General features: G+C 27.1%; 1 protein-coding gene across 2 annotated transcripts in view; it reads right to left on the bottom strand.

Moving 5' to 3' along the window:
• LOC112601543 (receptor-type guanylate cyclase Gyc76C-like) overlaps positions 1–20,282 on the bottom strand; it is a 42,858-nt gene that overhangs the window by 818 nt on the left and 21,758 nt on the right. For both annotated transcript variants that reach the window (XM_025349232.1, XM_025349240.1), the window contains exons 3-22: positions 17,272–17,331; positions 13,526–13,836; positions 12,926–13,126; positions 7,387–7,452; positions 6,594–6,834; positions 5,113–5,259; positions 4,781–4,983; positions 4,528–4,705; positions 4,247–4,413; positions 3,875–4,168; positions 3,558–3,818; positions 2,202–2,273; positions 1,928–2,093; positions 1,687–1,839; positions 1,398–1,596; positions 1,190–1,330; positions 1,003–1,126; positions 646–744; positions 370–514; positions 20–276 (exon numbers count right to left, since the gene is read on the bottom strand). In XM_025349232.1, coding sequence (XP_025205017.1) covers positions 20–276; positions 370–514; positions 646–744; positions 1,003–1,126; positions 1,190–1,330; positions 1,398–1,596; positions 1,687–1,839; positions 1,928–2,093; positions 2,202–2,273; positions 3,558–3,818; positions 3,875–4,168; positions 4,247–4,413; positions 4,528–4,705; positions 4,781–4,983; positions 5,113–5,259; positions 6,594–6,834; positions 7,387–7,452; positions 12,926–13,126; positions 13,526–13,831 — 3,420 coding nt within the window. In that variant the 5' untranslated portion in view covers positions 13,832–13,836; positions 17,272–17,331. The remainder of the gene's footprint in view (positions 1–19; positions 277–369; positions 515–645; positions 745–1,002; positions 1,127–1,189; positions 1,331–1,397; positions 1,597–1,686; positions 1,840–1,927; positions 2,094–2,201; positions 2,274–3,557; positions 3,819–3,874; positions 4,169–4,246; positions 4,414–4,527; positions 4,706–4,780; positions 4,984–5,112; positions 5,260–6,593; positions 6,835–7,386; positions 7,453–12,925; positions 13,127–13,525; positions 13,837–17,271; positions 17,332–20,282) is intronic.

The following is a 20,282-nucleotide window of genomic DNA, read 5'->3' as shown; positions in this document are numbered from 1 at the left end:
TATGGTTTATTTTACATACATCTCTTCTTTTAATAGCTTTTTCATTTGTCCCTTCAAGCCAATAAGTGAGCACATCTCCTTTTCCTTTCATGTTAACATATCCACGTTCTTTAATTATATATCCTCCCAATTCATCAAGAGCATTTTTACATTGTTCACTTATGTGAATTTTTAATGGTTCACCATTAGATTCCATTCGTGAGGCTGTATTTACAGTATCGCCAAATAAACAATACCTAGGCATTGTGAGACCAACTACACCAGCTACTACAGGTCCTATTTCATTGCAAAAATAAGCAATTTAAATAAGTTTTAACAATAATGAATTACTGTAAAAATCTTATTATAAATCATGACATCATGTAATACCTGTATGAATTCCTATTCGTAATTTTAATGTAGTTTCTGGGTGATGTGCTATTTTGTGATGTTTTATGGCTTCGAGTAAATTTAATGACATTGAAGCTATTTCACCAGCATTTCTATTACCATTTCTAATAGGCAACCCTGACACCTATATCATGCGATATAATTTTCATTAAATAATTGTAATTTTTAATAAAACAACAAAAGTGAATAATACTAAATTATATAAATAAAATTAATATTAAATAAGGTAAGAACAATAATAATAATAATACATACCACCATGTATGCATCTCCTATTGTTTCAACTTTGTAAACATCATAGCCTTTAATGATTTTGTCAAATAATGTGTAAAGATCATTTAAAAAATTTACAACCTTAAATACAAAAATTAATAATTACTATATAATTTGGGAGTTTTTACTAGCTAATATTTGTATGCTAGGTTTCACAAAAAATCAATCAATTTTAATATTGTTGAAGGAAATATTAGCTCACTACCTATTGATTAATTATACTATACATAATACATGCAGCTTGATTTTAATATACTAATATCTAATATTATATTGTTACAAAAAATAAAATAAAAAAGCCTTTACTATTTTTTACTATTTAATATTTATACAACTAACCTGTAAAGGAGTACTCTCAGCAGACATTGCAGTAAAACCAACAATATCACTAAAGTAAATGGTAACTGATTTGTATGATTCTGGTTCAATACTGTGTCCAAGAGTCAATTGTTTTGCTACTGGCCTGTTAAGTTACATAAATTTAAGTTAAAATTTAATAAATCAACAATATCAAAATAATATTTACGGTGGTAGCATTCGATGTAATAAATCTTCAGTTTTTTGTTTTGATTCATAAACTTCATGTGTACGTTGTTCGACTAGATTTTCAAGATCGTTAGCATATTTTTCCATAATGTCCAACATTTGATCCATTATATTTTTACGTCTAAAATAATAAGATCAAACACATTAAAAATATATCATGAATAATTGAGATATTAGGATTTACATACTTTCCATCTTTCATTTTTTTGAGTCTAGCACGTATCATGCTAAAGTCTGGTCTATTTTCTGGGTATTCATCCCAACAATCAGTAATGCATTGAATGACATAGTCTTCTGCCACTTCACAGTCTCTTAAATGGTGTATACTTGGCCTCAGTGGCACACCATTTATTTCATCATAACCTAACTTAACCAGTCTTACAATTTCTGGTAATCAACACACAAATGTAACTTAAATATTTTATCTGGAGCCCACAGGTTTTTACCTAAAAAATTGTTACCTTTCATGTATCTAACCTTTAGGATCTTCGACGCCGCAAGCACCAAAAGGACCTCGTCGACACATTATTTCATGCAAGATAATAGAAAATGCGTATACATCCCCTTTTTGTGTACCTTTTATGGATGCACTAGGGTTTCTCAATAACTCTGGAGCTTTCCATAACAAATCTAAAAGTAAAAATATAAGTTAATATATTGTACAAAGATTTTTAAATGATAATTTCAGAAATTGATTGTAATATGTGAAAAAGCTTACTTCTAAAATACTGATGTTCACCAATAGAGTCGTTTTCTGCACCTTGCCTTAAATCATGTAGACCAAAATCAGTGACTTGCAATACCCAACGACTAGTTACAATACAATTAGATGATTTTAAGTTTCCATGACAACCTAAAGGCGAGTTGTGTATAAATATCATACCCTGCACAACAATGGGGTACACTAACGATTGACACGTTCAATTAAATTAGAATGTAATTAGCATTAATAACAGAGTTATTAGACCAATGTAAAGCCAGTTACAACTTACTCTGATGAGATCGTGAACTAAAGATGTGATAAACATTTTGTCTAGTTTAATATCTTCATTTTCTACTATATCCTATATAAATATAAAATTACAAATAATTTACATTAATATATATTGTTCAAAGAGAAAACATGCCGAGATTTGATGAAAATCAGTTCTTTTGAATATATCCACATGACAGTATTGTAGTCAGAGCCATTCCAAAGTTTTTCAAGGGTAAGGGACAAATTAATGTCGGAACCCTTTGACCATCATAATACAATATAATAAAAAAATTATACATTAACATCAACAAAATTTTTGCAAATATATTTTTCCAAACTTTAACTGCAACCAATCTCATTAAAATGTGCATGTACTGGTACATTTGTGGGTTAGGTAAATTTTAGATAACTTCTTAACTATATATTACTAAATATACTTTAAAAAAAATTATTTGTCCCTAGATAATTATAAATATTTATAAAAAATAGGAGTAAGGATGTTTATAGGATCCCATAAATAGATTAGATAAATTTAGAAAATAAAAAAAAAAGGAAATTGTATTGTTTTATTATTTTAAATAAAATATTAATATTTATATTAGAAATCATTTGTCCAAGCTTTTTTTCCAGTAAAGCTGTCTATTATATCATAATCTATAGTCTATAATTAGTGTATAATGTCGACTTTATTAGCAAGTAGTAACTCTATAGTCTATATACCTAACTCTCATGGGTAAATATCATATTATGAATTAATTAATTTACTTATTATTATATATAAATAGCTTGTAGTTATTGCTCGTCTAGTGTGCTGTGCAATGATGAATCCCTGTGAAGAAATATTAATATTTTGATTTATATAATATTCTTATTTTTTCACACTCATCACTGCGGCACTACAACAAAACAATAGTTTATAATATTTAATTAAATATATTATCATTTAGAATAACTAAAAATGTTGCTTTTTTATTTATACATAATTAGAATAGATTAGTCTACATAGACAGAATACAATTTTATTATTGATATTTCATAAAGAAAAAGGTTTTAGAAATGGTTAAAAAGATTTGAATGAATTATATTTCATTGGTAGGGTTGAGTAATTCAAAATCTTGACATATGTATTTTTATAACAAAGCTCTAAGGAGGTCCCTAAAAAATATTCTAAACTTGAAGCCTAAGGTAAAATGGTCCTGTTGTCTTCCCTTCTAAACAGCTCTGGCTGTAGTGAAATTGGTACCAATGGTAGAATTAACAAGAGGTTAGATAGAAGAACCATTTTGTCAAGTCCTGGCATATTTTCTCATTGGACAGACTATTGTACTTATATAATATAAAAATATAATCAAATTAAAAAAAAAAAACTCACATAGAGACTTCCTTTAGCACAATAATCGGTAACTATAAGTATTCGTAATGGTTCAATAGTAGCACCGATAAATGAATTTACGTTGCTGTGTTTCAAATCTCTCAATAGTCTCATTTCTTTCATTTGTTCTCTAGAAATGTCTTTGCGCTTTGAAAACTTCAATTCTTTAATTCTCACTGTTATGTTACGATAATGACCAGTAGTTGCAAAAACTTGAGGTCCACAACGGGATTCGTATGAGGTAGCCGAAACCAAACTCAACTAAACAATATTAGTTTGATAAAATTAAAAAAATTAACTTTAATGGACGCAATTACTTTGCTAGGAGATGAAACAATATCTTTATTATAGTATCCAAGCAGATCTGATGGGTCTATTTTCCACAACAGTCCTTCAATTTCTAATTCTATTTTCCATTTTCTATATATCGACAGGGTGATGACAAATGCACAGAATAAAGTTAGTCCCAAAATTGTAGCAACTATAATAGAGCTCTTTTCCATGTCATTTTTTTTGCACAATTCATTGTTGAAGCCACAACTCGGTTCATCGTCTGGTCGACTTTTACCAGGCCATTCAATTTTCAAATTAGGAGAATTCAATTTATACTCCTACACTTACAAGTAACAAAATAATATCAAACATTTAAAGAATGAAATACAATTTATTACCAGATTGCATATTCTTACCAGTAATTCACCGTGGTAGAACTGAGCCACTGGAATCATATAATATGGGCAAGAAAAATTTCCTTCATTCAAATGGTATTGAAAATCGTGTGATTTCAACGCTATCACTGAATAGTTTCCTTCCGAATCACCATTTTTATCTAATTTGATTGTTGCACCAGTAATGCCTAAACAGAAATTGCATTGTTTAATATACCTATTTATAGTAATATTTTATACAATACTGAATACACTATGCCTATATAGTAAATATTTAAAAGAAGCTTTTAATTTTTACTTACTCTGGTATGTTATATTATTGACAAGTGTTTCAATGATTAGTGTTCCATTGTAAGCTACTTCATCAATTATTTCACCTGTTAATTCCCGGCCATTTGCTTTATCTCTAAGTAAAAGATCTAATGTTCGTGCATATAACATAACCGAATCGTACAAATAGGCAGCATAAATGGACACAAACTATAGATTAACAAAAATAATTTAGTGTTACGGTTGAAACATATATATTAAAAAAATAAGGTAATCTGTACTTGCCTTGGAATATGACGCATTTTTAAACACGATTGGTGTTTGAAATTTAAACGGTTCTTTACTGGTGTATTCTGATACTTTCTTTGTGAAAACTTCATATTTTTCTGGTGACGGTGGCGAGGCAACGATAACCAACAACGAACGAGCACGCTTAAGAAAATTTTTCTCTTCCATACAATTTGACATGTCTAACGAATCACGTTGCTCTACACAGAGAAAAATCAAAACACCAAAAATAAGTTTAATAATATATATTAAAATAATATAGTTCACTAGCGGCAACAGTAACAATAATTTAACAATATAATAATTTAATGATAAAATATAATAATTACTCCACAAATATTGTTGGGAGTCTTTCCAAGTGTTGATCTTAGTGTCCGCAAAAATGACCATGTAATCACCGTTGTCAAATAACTGTAAGGCATGCATTGTGTTCATCATGTCCACCAGTGATTTAGCAACACCCAAAAATACGTAAACTAAAAAATAAAATATAAAATTATTATTAAATAGTAAAAAATAATATTACTCATATAAAATATTAATAAAAGTTAAAAACAGTTTTAACATTATACAGAAAAATAAAAAAAGTAGAAAAATAGGTTATTTTTAGTAATATATAGTCGTAATTTAAAAAAATATATTATCATTACTGATAGTTATCAATTAAATTAAATTGAATTTGTTGTTATTTAAAAAAAAAATTGGTCATTTTCAAGTTACACCTCTTTTGACTATTCGCTCGGTTTTTTGATTTCATAAAGTCGAAGAGTTTTTTTGTTAGAATGCATTAATCACTAACCTAACTACCACTAAAATTTGAAAAATTATTTTTGAAATTAATAGTTCATCTTTTAAGAAAAGTTATAAGCTCTTTTATATCACGCTCAAATTCTTAGGAACCGATCAAAAAAATAAGTCAGAGCAAACGCTAAACGAAAACGAAATAATGGCATGGATGGGTGATGCGATACGGTGGATGAATGGAAGGTGACAATTTCTACAATGTTAGATTATGATGAAATAAATGTTAAAAAGTTCTAAATAAAAGGTGGTATTTTTTTACGAGCATCGAAGTGCAGAGGGATATCTATAAAAATATAAAAGGAACGCCGTTTTGTCTGTGAATGACAAGTATTAAGTTTAGAATAACGAATTGAATGTTTGAATAAAAAAAAGGCATTATACTAATAGGCAATAAAGTACACGAGGATAGCTAGTGTTATATAGAAAAATTAATCTATGCGTATTATATTATTTTCAAACTACATTAATCTTTTATTAAAAATTCAAGGAAAGAAAATTGAATAGTCGTTTATCAAATCAATTATATTTTTTTATTTCTCAGAAATATTTTAGATTATGTTTAAATCGATAAATAAAGTGTTGGTTTTACAGTGATAATTTTTTTTTTTTTATTTGAAGACATGTATTATTGTAGGAAAATGATTTAGTTTTCTAATTTAGATAGTTTTTTTTTTTTTTGGTAGTAAATAATAATAGATATAAGGTAAATATAAACACGGTTCAAAGGGAGAAAAGGGAATTATACCTGAATCATAGTTTTCGATAAAATCAATCGGTTTTGTTTTTTCTTATAATTAAAAAACGGATAGTTTTATTTATGAAAATTTCAAATTTTGTTTGAGAAAACAAAAGTTAGAAAATCACAAAGTTCCCTGTATCGTTGTTATAAAGTTATATGGCACTGCATTAATGGTTGCGATATTCAACCGTATATGTGTACGGAGTACACATATTTATGTGTTTATGTAATTATGTGTAGCATGCAAAGGCACGTAAAAAATCTTACTTCTGGTATTGACCATGGTTTCTTGTACTAGTGAGTACCAGTGCCCAACGTTGCAGCACGACTGATCTTGTTCGCAGCACTGGTGCGGATCGACAATCGTCTTAAAATGGTTTATGGTCATGTTGGCGGATAACGCTTGGATTTTTAAAGAATCAGCTACGTTATTCCATGGTTCTTCTGTGATTATGCTGAACTTCTTCCAGTTGTAATATCTCAACAAGGAAATAATTGATTTGGTGATCTACAAATAATATAAAAACATAAATTAAATCGTTTTTAGTTACACTTTATTATTTTGAGTGTCGATCAACGGCACCAAGTTTATATAAACTATCTGAACTAAAATTTATTAAATTGTTTTTGTTATACCTATGTGACATATAGTAAAATCAAAATTTGAGAAGTCCCTGATATTTTTTTTAAATATATTTAATTATGTTTCGGCGAGGTCAATAAAAATAAAAAAGTTTGACTATAACAATGTATAATATTGATAATAATTAAATAAAATGTATTAATTTACTAAAAGAAATATAAATTAATAATTATATTTTTCTTCCTCATCAAAAAACATGATATATAAAAAAAAAATTGGAGAAATCTTCTGTTTAAATTAAACATATTTTGAAATTATTGGCGAAATATGAATCGATGTATATTGTATATCCATCTTAGTCATCTTGTTTAACTATTTTTACCTGTAATATTTAATGCAATTGCCATGCCTATTATTTTTATGGTGATTACATAGATATAGCTATATACACATGTATATATATTTTTATTTCATTACTTGTGTGTCCGGAGGTTCGGTTCGAGCAAACGTCGGTACTTTTGATGCTTGGTAATCGGCACATTTCTGAAACATGTTAAAAATAGGTTATATTCGGTGCATAATTCTATAAAAATGATTCATAAGCTTTAATAAAATAAGATTTATAAAACGCTTCACTGCCTATATATATATATAGCATATGAAATTGTGTGATGTGTGTTTAATATATATTATAAAAACACAAACGAATTTATCTATATTATGTGTTATTGAAATTGATTAATATTTTTGTATGATCAAATTCCCCGTGAGTGAATAGTGATAGATAAATAATAACATTTAAGTTAAAAAATAAATAAATACCAATTCAAGGTAAGAACAATAATTAATATTTGTAACTACTATTATAAGGTTTATGAAAAGCGTTGTTACCTAAACATTTTAAACAGCAGAAAAATGTACGAACTGAACTACACGCAGCACCAAAGTTCTAAAAGGTTTGAAGGGGTGGCCTAACTTGTTTCTCAACAGTTAATACTTAATAATAACTCATAACAAAGCGTTTTTACATAATTAAAAGTTATTTATATATAGGTAATTATATTTGGAATATAAATAATTTCTTTGGCATACATACTTATACAATATTAAATAATAGTATATTAAAAAATCATTCCTATTATAATGAAAAAGAAAATTTAAACAAGATTGGTTTGTTATTGCAGTTTTTTTTGTTATAAAAACCAACAAATATTGAAAGGACACCTACTCATGTGGTCTGTACTCATATATATATAAATATATATAAAATACTTGTGGCAATGCATAGTCCTCTTTTATTTCTATATTACATCTATGATAAGGGAGGATCGTTCGATTTGAGTGCTTAACCATTAGTCATTACTACTGTACCGCTTATCTTTTTAAGAAAAAGTTACACGCCCATATGTTATCTCCGTTTAACAAACGTATAGCATAATAAATTTCCATTAGGATAAATTCATTGGTATTGTGAGATGTAATATGTAAAGGTGAATGAATGATCTATATTATTCAATTTAATAGATATGGATATTGTCTGAGGCATTTCGTAAGCTTTTATTGATCATTACATTAGAAGTATGTGGTTTTTGTGTGGTCGTATATATTATGTTATATATTACATCTGTCTATCTAACAAGTGCCGGAAATCATACCAATTTTAACTAGAAGCAAAATAAAATTATAGCGTCTAAAACGTAAAACTTAAGTAGATATAAGGGTTGGAACTCTTCTGCAACCTATCAGACATTACTACGCAACAGGCTTGCTTGTCCGCTAGGCCAAAGCAAGTGCTAAGGCTGCATGTTATAAATTTTTTAGAACAGCTTAAATGCTCAATTGTAAATAATTTATTTTTATTGACTATAAATGACTAGGTACAACATGGATTTATGAACGAAAATGTAATTATTGTCACTAGTGAAAGGCGCTATATGCGGATTTACCTTTTACCACTGCTATACACACGACCGCGTGTCGTTTTTCACCGAAAACAAATACCTAAAAAAACGGTAAAAAGTAGAGATCTGTCATCAGCTATTTATAGAAATACACAACCTTGAAAAATGTTCGAGCACATGTTAACCAAAACGCTATGTATAGATTTTATCGTCGACAGTTTTCGCAACTGTTAACTATGTTATATAATACAACCTTGAGGTTAGACAATGACTACCCTATTTGTCAATCGCTATAGGTATTGCCATATACCCCAATGGATAGATTTAGGTACTATAGTCTATAATATAAAATGCGCCAATGTTGTGAGCGACGATAATTAAATGTAATTCAGTCGCCTAAAAATTGTGATGGTTTTCGTAAAAAAAACTAAACAAATAATAATAATATATTAAAATGTTTTGTTATTATTCTAGTATATTAAATACATATTAAAAATCACCGTTGAAGTATTGTATACTTGACATCTATATGCAATTCTATAACATACTATTAAACGAAAAGTTAAAATATTAATAAATAATACTGTGATAAAATAAAATTCAATAAAAACAAGGGAAAAATTGTTGCATGGTTTTTAGGTTATTATTACCTATTATTAGAAAATAAAAGTACAAAAATGAAAACTTCTTTTAGAATTATTAAATTTAGCAGAATTTGATGTTCTAACTTTCACGATTCGTATACTATAATCAATTAACCATCCGTATCATATGATGCAAAAAAAAAAAATTATTTGTTTATTTCAATTTGAAGCCATATGAGTCATATGACACTTGACAAGTTACACAAGATACACAGCATGTAGTATATAAGATGAAGTATAATTTACAATCACAAGCACATGAAACGAAATACATTAAATATTGTTTAATTAAGATGGCTAAAAATTTTAAATAATTTATTAAATATAATGTTATAATATAGCATATAATATTTGATTCATAAAAACTAAAAAATACAATAAGCCGTATAATATAATAATACAACTGATACAATGAAAACCAAAAAAAAATGTCACGATTACTCATTATCATAAGTTTTTTTTCTTAAGAGAATTGTTATTGTACACAAAGTATATATTTTAATTACACGCCAGATGAACTAAATGTATACACAAAGTTTGCAAACAACACTAATAATAACCTGAACTTAACTGTTCATAAAACGCACGTTATGTTGTTCTTCTCATATTAATGACTTTGGCGGAGGTTATAAGATTTTAAATGACGTTTTTAGTTGTATATTCAATGTCATAAAACACACTTTGTGTGCCTACTAAGAAACATAATTGAAAAATAAAAGTGAATTTACCAACTTACAAAATACTTACAGAGCAAGTATGTTTTCGTTAATTTTATTATTTTATTATTTAAAGTTTTAAAACACTGTCAATAGAATGAATAAAAAAATAAAGAAAAAAATTATTGATTAAGTTCTTAGTATTGTATAGGTAAGTTTAGTTTGGTGGACGGGATTGAGATGGGTGATTTTATATTATAAAAGCAATATGTTTAACTATACGAAAGCCTAATCACTGTAATCGTAAAACGATGATAATATAATATTTATAAATAAGTAAAAGTAGGTATACTAAAGATTTTACTACAGCAATCCATATATATTTTCAATACCTATATAAATGTATCATATTTTCATATATTGTACATCAAATATGTTAATGATAATATATATATATATATATATATATGCTTAATTGATTATCAAAACAGTTCATTTACAGTAATGTCTGGTTATAATGAAAAATATGATAAATATAATTAGAAATTGATAACAAATCAAATTAAAAAATTATTATAATGTGACGTCACTTAAAAAAATATTAATATTATTTAACACAAAATGACATTTTTTGATAGTTAAATTTTATTTTATGGAAACATTTAAAAAAATACTATTGTATTTCGGTCATAGCTTAATTATAATGTAATAATATACAATAATATACATAGTAATATTGTGTAAATCATTTTTTTAAAAGTAGACTTAAGTCTTTAGAAACGAAAAAAAAAAACATTTAACATAGATTTTACAGTATCGTGAAGTACCGTTTTTAAAGCTATGTTATAATTGAGTATAAAATATAAATGGTAAACATATGCATTGTATTTATTTCGTTATAATATGAACCCTAACCAACACAGAAATAATATGAACAAAAATTATGTAGACCTTGGGGGTTTTCAAATATATCAGGTATAAAATTTAAATTATGTTTGTAATTAAAAAAAAAAAAAAAAATTATATACATTGAAATTCAAAAGTTATATTTGAATAGGCGTGTAAAAGAAAAATGTAAACGCATTTTTAATTCGAATGAACCAGAAGAAAAAATTACAACCATTATATTTAAAATATAATTGCTTCTTATCATGTATGTTTTAATTTATATAATATATATAAATATATTTTTTTAAGTTAATACTAGTATTATATGAGTACCTACGAGGCTATTTATTTACTTGTATTATAGCAATGCTAACTATTACAGAGTTATCCTCTACAAGTATGCAAACAAATTATTAGATTAATGGATAAGAAATAATTTTTACGAAGGCGATCAAATTGAAATATAATATATTTCTAGGTACATTAGCAATCAATCTCTTCGACAATTTTTGACTTGTTAGTGTTAGAATATGTTTTATGAACATTTTATGATATTGAATTGTTCGTATAAAACTATTAAATTTCTTTGTATTGTTATTATTTTTATATTATAAGTATGATTAATAGGGTAGACATAAAAACTAATTGTTTATCAACGCACATAATATAACAATCAAGAACACGAACTTGTAATATGCACATGATCAAAATAGCGAATTCAATGTTTTAACTAAATAGCCACGTCTATAGCAAAGGACTACCATGCTGGCAGCGAAAAATGTAGGTTCGAGCATAGTTAAGGAATTAAAAAACCACTAAACTTGCTACGATTTTCCTTAGAAAGTATATATACGTAGATAAATTTCCAAGGGTACTTTTAAATCTTTGAAAAACTAAAAAAGTAGTTTATGATACATTTTTAATTGAATAATGAAACATGTGAGATTTTTTAGAATAATATATTTATTATTTATGTTTTAATATGTATTTAACAAAAAATAAAATAAAAATAGAACTTACAAAAACCTTGCGTTGACCTTGTATTTTATCACAATTATTTTAGTAATACAATTTTTTTTATAAATATCAAATAGTCTTTAATTTAAATTAAATGTTAACCTTATTTTATTGATTAATCAGATGCATAATTTGTTTTGATTATTTGAACGGATCAATCAAGAATGTCAATTGTCCTTATTTATATATATGTGTACGTGTGAGATGACTGTAGCAGCCGACAATCGATTGTAAATGTATAAACAATTGCCAACCCTTAATTAAAATATAATAAAAATGCATATATACGCGAAAATTTCGACAACACAACAATAATATGGTCAGGCAAGAAAAACAGACCAAGGAGAAAAGTGGACGTAGCGTGTTTATCTTTGTTATTACTATTTTTTTTTTATTAATAGTATTTAATACGTTTGCTGTATACCAAAATAATATGATTTATCTATACTTGAATGATGTAAACAATTCATTATTGGACACGCATCTCGTTATCGACATTTTTGTTTCTTAAAGAAATGTTTTTTACACAGTAAATAGTACTGTATAAATTATATACCTACCTAATTAAGTTTAAAAAAGATAATATATTCTATTTTAAAATATGGAACTATTAAATTTAGAGTTTGTCAAATATTTATAACCTAAAAAATTTGATTATAGTTTAAAATGAATCAATTTAGGTATTTTAAATTTAAATTAACTACTTCAATAATAGCGTAATTTACAATAAGCAAAGAAGATAATATAATCGGATCCATCACCACCAATAAAATCACCTTGCTATCATAATATATCCATGGATATGAATCTGGTAGTAAATAATAACATAATACTGCATTGTCTTCATCGCATAATTATTATACATACTTAATAACAACAATAATATTATCATAATATATAAAATACTCACATAGCTGATCATTGGAATGTTCCACGCCTGCGCGACTATCGCCTCAGTATAACAAGTATTGCCCTCAGGTCCGAAAAACACGGCCACCTTGTCGCATATCATTTGCGTGATCGTTTTGGTCGCGTGCACTGTCTCGCCATGCGTGTCCTCCCATTTCAATAACAACGACACATTGGGCAACAGGTGTGGATCACTCTCGATCTACGAACAAGATCAAATTGAAAATCAAAAACCTATTTTAGATGCATTTACCAGCCTCCATCTTAAAACAATGAACTACCAGCTCGCCGTTTAAGCATGCGTGGGTTTAAGGGTAAAAACATATTTAGGTGAATGCAAAAGATTTGAAAAAAAGGCATAGCATTATAGGTATACGGTATAAGCTAATAGATAGAATCAGGTTTTAATCAAACAAGTATAATCGGATTAAAAAATTCTGATTAAAAATCAATGTTTTATAACCGAACAGTCGTGTAAACGGTATTAATTTCTCATCATAAACAACTAAATATTATAATAATATATTTTTCTAGGATGAAACTCTGCTACTATAGGCTGGGAATAGGGATGAATGATTTAATACTTTTAAAGTATACTTGCTTCCTCGAGTGCCAAACTTAGGGCTCCTGAAATGGACAGGCCTTGTCGGTTGTCCAATTTACCCTTGGCCGCAGTTAGATAGCCGATCGTCAGGTTCCGCAATATTGTACTGGAGGCGGCAAAGGCAGTGGTCGTAACGTTATCGGCTGTCAGGGCGATGGTGGTGTTCGCAGACGAGATATAGGCGACGGCGGCTGCGGACGAAGAGTTGCCGGTACTATCCGCCAGCATCCGAGGGGGTCCGGTCAGAACAAACAACGCGAGCAACAAGATTAAGACCGCCGCCTTCGGTCGACCGTTCCGCATTTCACCTGCCCGAAAAAGATACGTGTAGCAATGTATATAACTATAAGCCACGATAAAATAATAACTATATATATTGTAAGTATATTTATGCAGATATCGCTGCATGCTTAGGGATGATGCACCAAGCGCTAACATTTTAAGGGTGGCAAAGAGCGTTTTTAATTTAAACGAATAACGCGTACCTATATAATAAGGTATATAGATAATATATGCTTCAATAATAATTTACATTTACATTTACACTTATAATATTTGAAAAAATGTTGAAGTATAAATGTACTGCAACTGCTTTCTGCGCCATTTAAAGTGACCGAACAAGAGCAGTAGGTACCTATTTCTATGCGTCACGCGTGTAAATTAATCGACATGTTTTTGTTAGTAGTACTGTTCAGTCCCAAATTTGGAATTATATTTATGACTGAATTCCATCCGTTAATACGCCTAATTTAGTCCGATAAAAAAAGCTAGTTGATATTGTATTTTCTATTTTTATCTTATTTACGTCATTTATTAAGTATTATAACAATATAGAATATGTTTAGTATATGATGACATGACTATTTTCATAAAATATAAATCAGTAGTAGGTTGCAATTATTGGTACTCGATAGTAATATTTTACAATAATAATAAATTTACTTATTAATTTTTTAGCGTTTGATAATTTAAATTTAATTTTTTTACTGAATTTGAGGTATTATAAGCTGAAAGTCCAAAGTTTATAAAATGAGAAAGAATTTTTTTTTTTTGGATTAAATTAGGTATTATTTTTCAGTATGAATTAAGCGAGTAAATTTGAGTACATGACATACTATAATTATATTAAATAATGCGTTCCATTTTTTTAATAACAAAATAATATAAAAATATTATGTACCAACATCTAGGAAAAGTAAAAAAAAAGCAACTGACAATTCTTCAGAAATCGTAATAACTAACAATGTATAATTTATATATTATCGCATATTATATCGAGTATCGACTATATTCTGAGAATCGATAGTAAATAATATAAGTTCACTACACGAATAACGCAATTTATTTTTGTAATCATAATATTTACACGTATATAAGTATACCGTAATTCATTAGATGTATGAGAATACGTGGAAAATACAAGTAGTTATATATATTTTTGCATGATGCATTTTCAAAAATGATCAAATGCACATATTTTTTAATTTAGCCATTTTTATAAGCATATACGATAAATTAATGGGGTTCAGAATAATCTAACTTTTTCTGGGTCTATACCCAGCTGTATTCATATTTTAAATATATTATATTTTAGATGATTTTCTTACAAATCGAATAATACTAAACCACAATCAAGCATGAAAGAAAATAAGATGCATCTTTGTGATGACTGTTATAATATCGAGATAATTATACTCGTAGTTATGGGAAACTTAGTAATTGTATAAATACTATTTGGTATAGGTACTCGAAAAATTCAAAATCATATATTGTTAAAAAATATTATATTAAAGAGATTATAAAAATATTGTATTTTTTTTTTTTTTACAAATCAATAATAAATTGATTGATACGACATTTATTTACTATATTTATAATGTTGACTTAAAAAAAAACCTATGACGCTATATGATGAATAAGGGGGTTATCCTCCATAAATTCGTAACTCATAATATAATAGTATACCAATATATTTGTAATATAATACATAATATTGATTGGTTAACATCTTACTGTGAAAGGGATGTATAAGGTTAAGTTATATAATTAATTATTAAACAAATTATGACGATATAAAATAACATTTAACATTTAACACGTGATCATAAAAATAATTTAAATTAATATTCGCTGATTAGGTATAATATTAGTGTTAGGTATATATATAAAGAAATTCTACACTGATCAGCATATTTTATAAGAAAACTTTATAACAATTAATAGCGATTTTAAGCGAGAGTGACTTGAATTGGAAATAATTAAATCTTGAAAACAAACAAATTGTTTGTAAGTACGTTCGAAAAGAAACAATACAATTAACGAATGTATATAGGTATGTTAGGTTCTTAGATATATGCATATCACACCAATATTCTTATTCATACTTGTACAGTTGTACGTACAATAAACCATAATATATACAATACAGTTAATACACACACATACACACGTGCGCATATATATATAAATTTTATTAAATATTAATAACGATGAAAAGTTACGCCGTTTTAGGTTTATACAAAATAGATAATTCACAGGAAGAAAGGTCAATGATATACTTAAAATAATTTTTTATTAAACTTAGTTTGCACATGAACTCGTACTTAATATATTAACAATATATAGGTACAAGGATATCGTTTTTAAATATTTATGAATTATAATTCTATGCGGAATTTGCCCATGACGTTTTGATTTATTTCAAGCCTGGAAGGAGAATAAAAGTACAAAACATCAACAAAACGTCAATTTCATTAATCTGCTTAAAAAAAAAATTAATAAAAATAATAATAATAATAACTATAATAATATGTTTCACGAGACATTTTATAAATCGTGGCAAAGTGTATACACTGTGTGTGTAAAAACGAAAATTTACTCTATGGATTAAATTTGGGACACACTGCACACTGCATCCATTTTAATGGATCTGAACGACGGTTCAGTGGTCGATACGCGGGTTCCTGCAGCTCCCCTTAGTCACTGGCGTCATGAACAATTATCACGTGTTGAATTATAAATTGTACGTATAAAACCAGACAAATATATAAAAAAGAAAACGTACGATAGAATCGCGTAATCATTTCGTTTAAAACCTGAAAATCGAGTGCGTTAAAGGTAATATGAATAATATGATATATTGTGGGTTTTAACAAATAACAATAACTGAATTGCCATACAACGCAGTTTAAAATAAATTGACTATTTTGAATAAAGAAAAAAATTATAGATAAGTATTGTCTTATGACTTTTTATAGTAGTTTATAAAGTCTATACATAGATAATTTGATGATAGGGAAGATAATAATACTGATAATACTAATAATAGATACCTAATATTTATTAATTGAAAATAAATATTTTATAATTAACACAGTTAACACATATTAACTCGGGAATAAAATCTACGTAGATTGAAGACTCATATTGCCTCATTGCATAACTACAATAAGCTTTGATAGTTGTATTTATAAAATAATTTATGACAATTATGAATAAATCTAGAATCTAAATATAATTAAAAGTAGATGAACGATTAAAATTTAAATGTTATTATTTCATAACAAATAATAACCAAGCACACGAAGCTATAAGAAAAGTTGTGCAATTTTTAAATTATTGTAATAATATGTACATGCTTCCGTGATAACATGTAATTAATATTTATTGATTTTGTAGTTTTAACAATTAAATAACTACTGGAAGTAATGCACGTATGTTGCATAAAATAAAAGTAGGCATACCTGCAAACCAATAGCTCCATTTTTGAAAGCAACTTATTTCGACGCGTTACCATTTCGAATCTGTAAATACAAATATAAAACATATTATATTTAAAAAAACTGGCGTAAAAAAATATAAGTAGAATCATTAATCGGGTACCATCTTCACTATGTCACCACTCATCACATTAAAAGATGAAGTTTCGGTTTTTAAGATAAAAATTTCACAATAAAAATGAGAAGCACTGGTCGAGATAAATTAGTCTATTTTTAGATCCTTTTGCCACGAGCGTATCAGAGGTCAAACAAATCCTACGCACTCACACACACTCACGCATTTTATGTATATTATTATTATCATTATACGACTATAACTACTTATACTTGTGTGTGTATGTATGTGTGTTTGTGTGTAATGCTGTGGACGTTGGCTAGTCCTAACTACTCACTACATAGATATATAAACAAGGACACTCCGCGCTAAAAAATAATAATATAAAATGTCTAAATCGATTTTTTGATTTTTTATCATTTAAATCTTCTTTTTCTTTTAATTATTGTGTATTATATTTAGCCATGAGTTGTTTCTTTAAAACTGCAAACATTAATACATTTCAATTTAAAATTTAACCGACCTAATAATTAATAATGGCTGACACATTTTTGTCTAGCTTGAGAAGACAATGTTCGTGTACACAGTGTGCAAACACATATTAAGTCTTCGTAGAAAAATTCACAATGGATACATCTATATGAGGGTTCATGCACGGCAGTAGAGAGCGAAGGGTAAATTGTGTTTCACCTGCTCACTGCATGCAATAGAAGCAGTAAATACGCTATTTTTAGTAGGTAGTTATAGGCTTATACTATTACAATTACTACACGATGGTAGTAACAATAATAAAATTACACGAGTGCCTATATTATACTCAGATATTATATCTTATATCTATCTGAAAAAAAAAACGAAAACACTATAATATGTAAGAAATCACCTACCTATAAACCTCGTATATTTATTTATACGCTCGTTAAAAAAAAAAAAAAATAAATAAATAAATAAATAAAACGTGGCTGTCATCTCTACTATTCTTGGTCATAACACTCATAACTATACAAGCGAGGACAGCCTTATTAATGATATAAATGATGATATATTATGTAAATGCGGGTATGAGTGATTATGTTATGATATTACTATCGAGAGGTGTAGGTAGACTGTATACGAAATGCCGTTCGAATAAGACGTATAAGAGGGATAATAAGAATTTAAATCCCTTTATTAATACATATATACATATACATTTAATCTGTGTTGAAAATAAAATAGATATATAACACAAATACATAAAGTTTATACGTTTTAGTTAACCAAAAACACGTATAGAGGCAATGCACGTTTAAAATTTGACAAAATATTATTATGTTTACGATTCGTTTTGGAGTACATGCCAATATTAGAGTTATATTATGTTAATAAATACATATTATATTAGTGTTTAAACTAAAATTTTCTGTTGATTAAGTAATCAACTTTAAATAACCTTAATATAACACAATTTATGCCAAAATTTGCTGACGCTTGACCAAATCGCTTTACATAAACAATCTATTTAAAAGCGGCATGTTTTCAAATAAAAGTAAGTGTAAATATACACCAATCTACCTATAAAATACATCATACACATTATATCACATTATGTGCATTTTACAAGCTATTATTATTTTAGTTACCAAGTATTTATTTATATTGCAATATTTTAGCTGTAAAGTATATAATATATCGTTTTAGTATTTTTCATTAAAAAAGACAATATCGATTAAATCGAACTTAAAATATTAAAATTAATTTATTATTTTATCCATTATACAGGTGCACAAAAAATGTATAACTTATTGCTTAAGGCGATTATTTATCTTATTTTCAGACCGAATTGTCGATAGTTTTAATCCCGTTAGTAATAACCGAGTTATCTTATAAAATAAAACTAATAATAATTTATACTTTAGAAAATTAAGTACTTGATACCATATAAATTGCGTTTTTAAATACAATTATAGTAAATATTTATTATATTCACTACCTGCTGATTATAGCAGTATATTAGTTAAAAAACTTATTAAAAAATATCAATGACTATATCAGTTAAAGCAATTGATTTTATTTTTCACAAGATAATTTTACTAACGAATCTTAAATTAACAGTTAAGTAGAATAATTTAATCAATCTAAATAAGTATTTTTTATTATATTACAAACACGGTAATTAATATAGCTATACATTGATTTTGATTTAAAAAAAAAGGATTTTAAAGGTTCTTTGGTTTGACCACTATACGCGAATATAATATGTATATTATTAAAAACTGAAATTGAAATATTTAGTGAAAACTTATGTATGTTTCTACTACGACTAAATAATTTGGTATTATATAAAGAAAGAATAAAATGATTACTATATTATATAGGTATTATCAAACATTAAACATTTTTTACCACATATATAATGATGCTGACTTTAATAATATATATGTGATAGGTATAGTATTTAGATATTTTGGTGCGCATGAGCCGTCTTATTTCTATATCTTTCTATGATCATTGGACCCTAAACGAAGGGTTAAAAATTAATTTACGTCATTAATTCGGTATATAATGTACAATTGTAGCCCAATCCAAACCGGCTGCAGACGGAATAAACACTCGGGTATATAAATGTATATATTATATATAGTAGAAAAAACCAAACATATTTAGTTAAATGCATATTACATGTATATACCTAATTTAGTCGTTAAGACTCTCTGCGGTGGTCTGCTGTGTACATGCCATCGGTACATATTTGATTTATTTATTATGTATAAGTTTTGGAAAACATTTCGGTGTTTATTTTTTATTAGTTTATATATACATAATATTATATATTTTTTTAATTTGTAAGCGGGCCACAATTAAACCCCTTGCCTGCAGTAATTTAAGGGCATAATAGTCACGATATAGTTTTGTGTGTGCATATACGAAAAAAGCGACG

This window comes from Melanaphis sacchari, unplaced genomic scaffold (genome assembly GCF_002803265.2).
Source record: "Melanaphis sacchari strain LSU unplaced genomic scaffold, SCAv2.0 Contig0_pilon_pilon, whole genome shotgun sequence".
NCBI lineage: Eukaryota > Metazoa > Arthropoda > Insecta > Hemiptera > Aphididae > Melanaphis > Melanaphis sacchari.
This window is presented reverse-complemented; position numbering and strand designations above follow the sequence as displayed.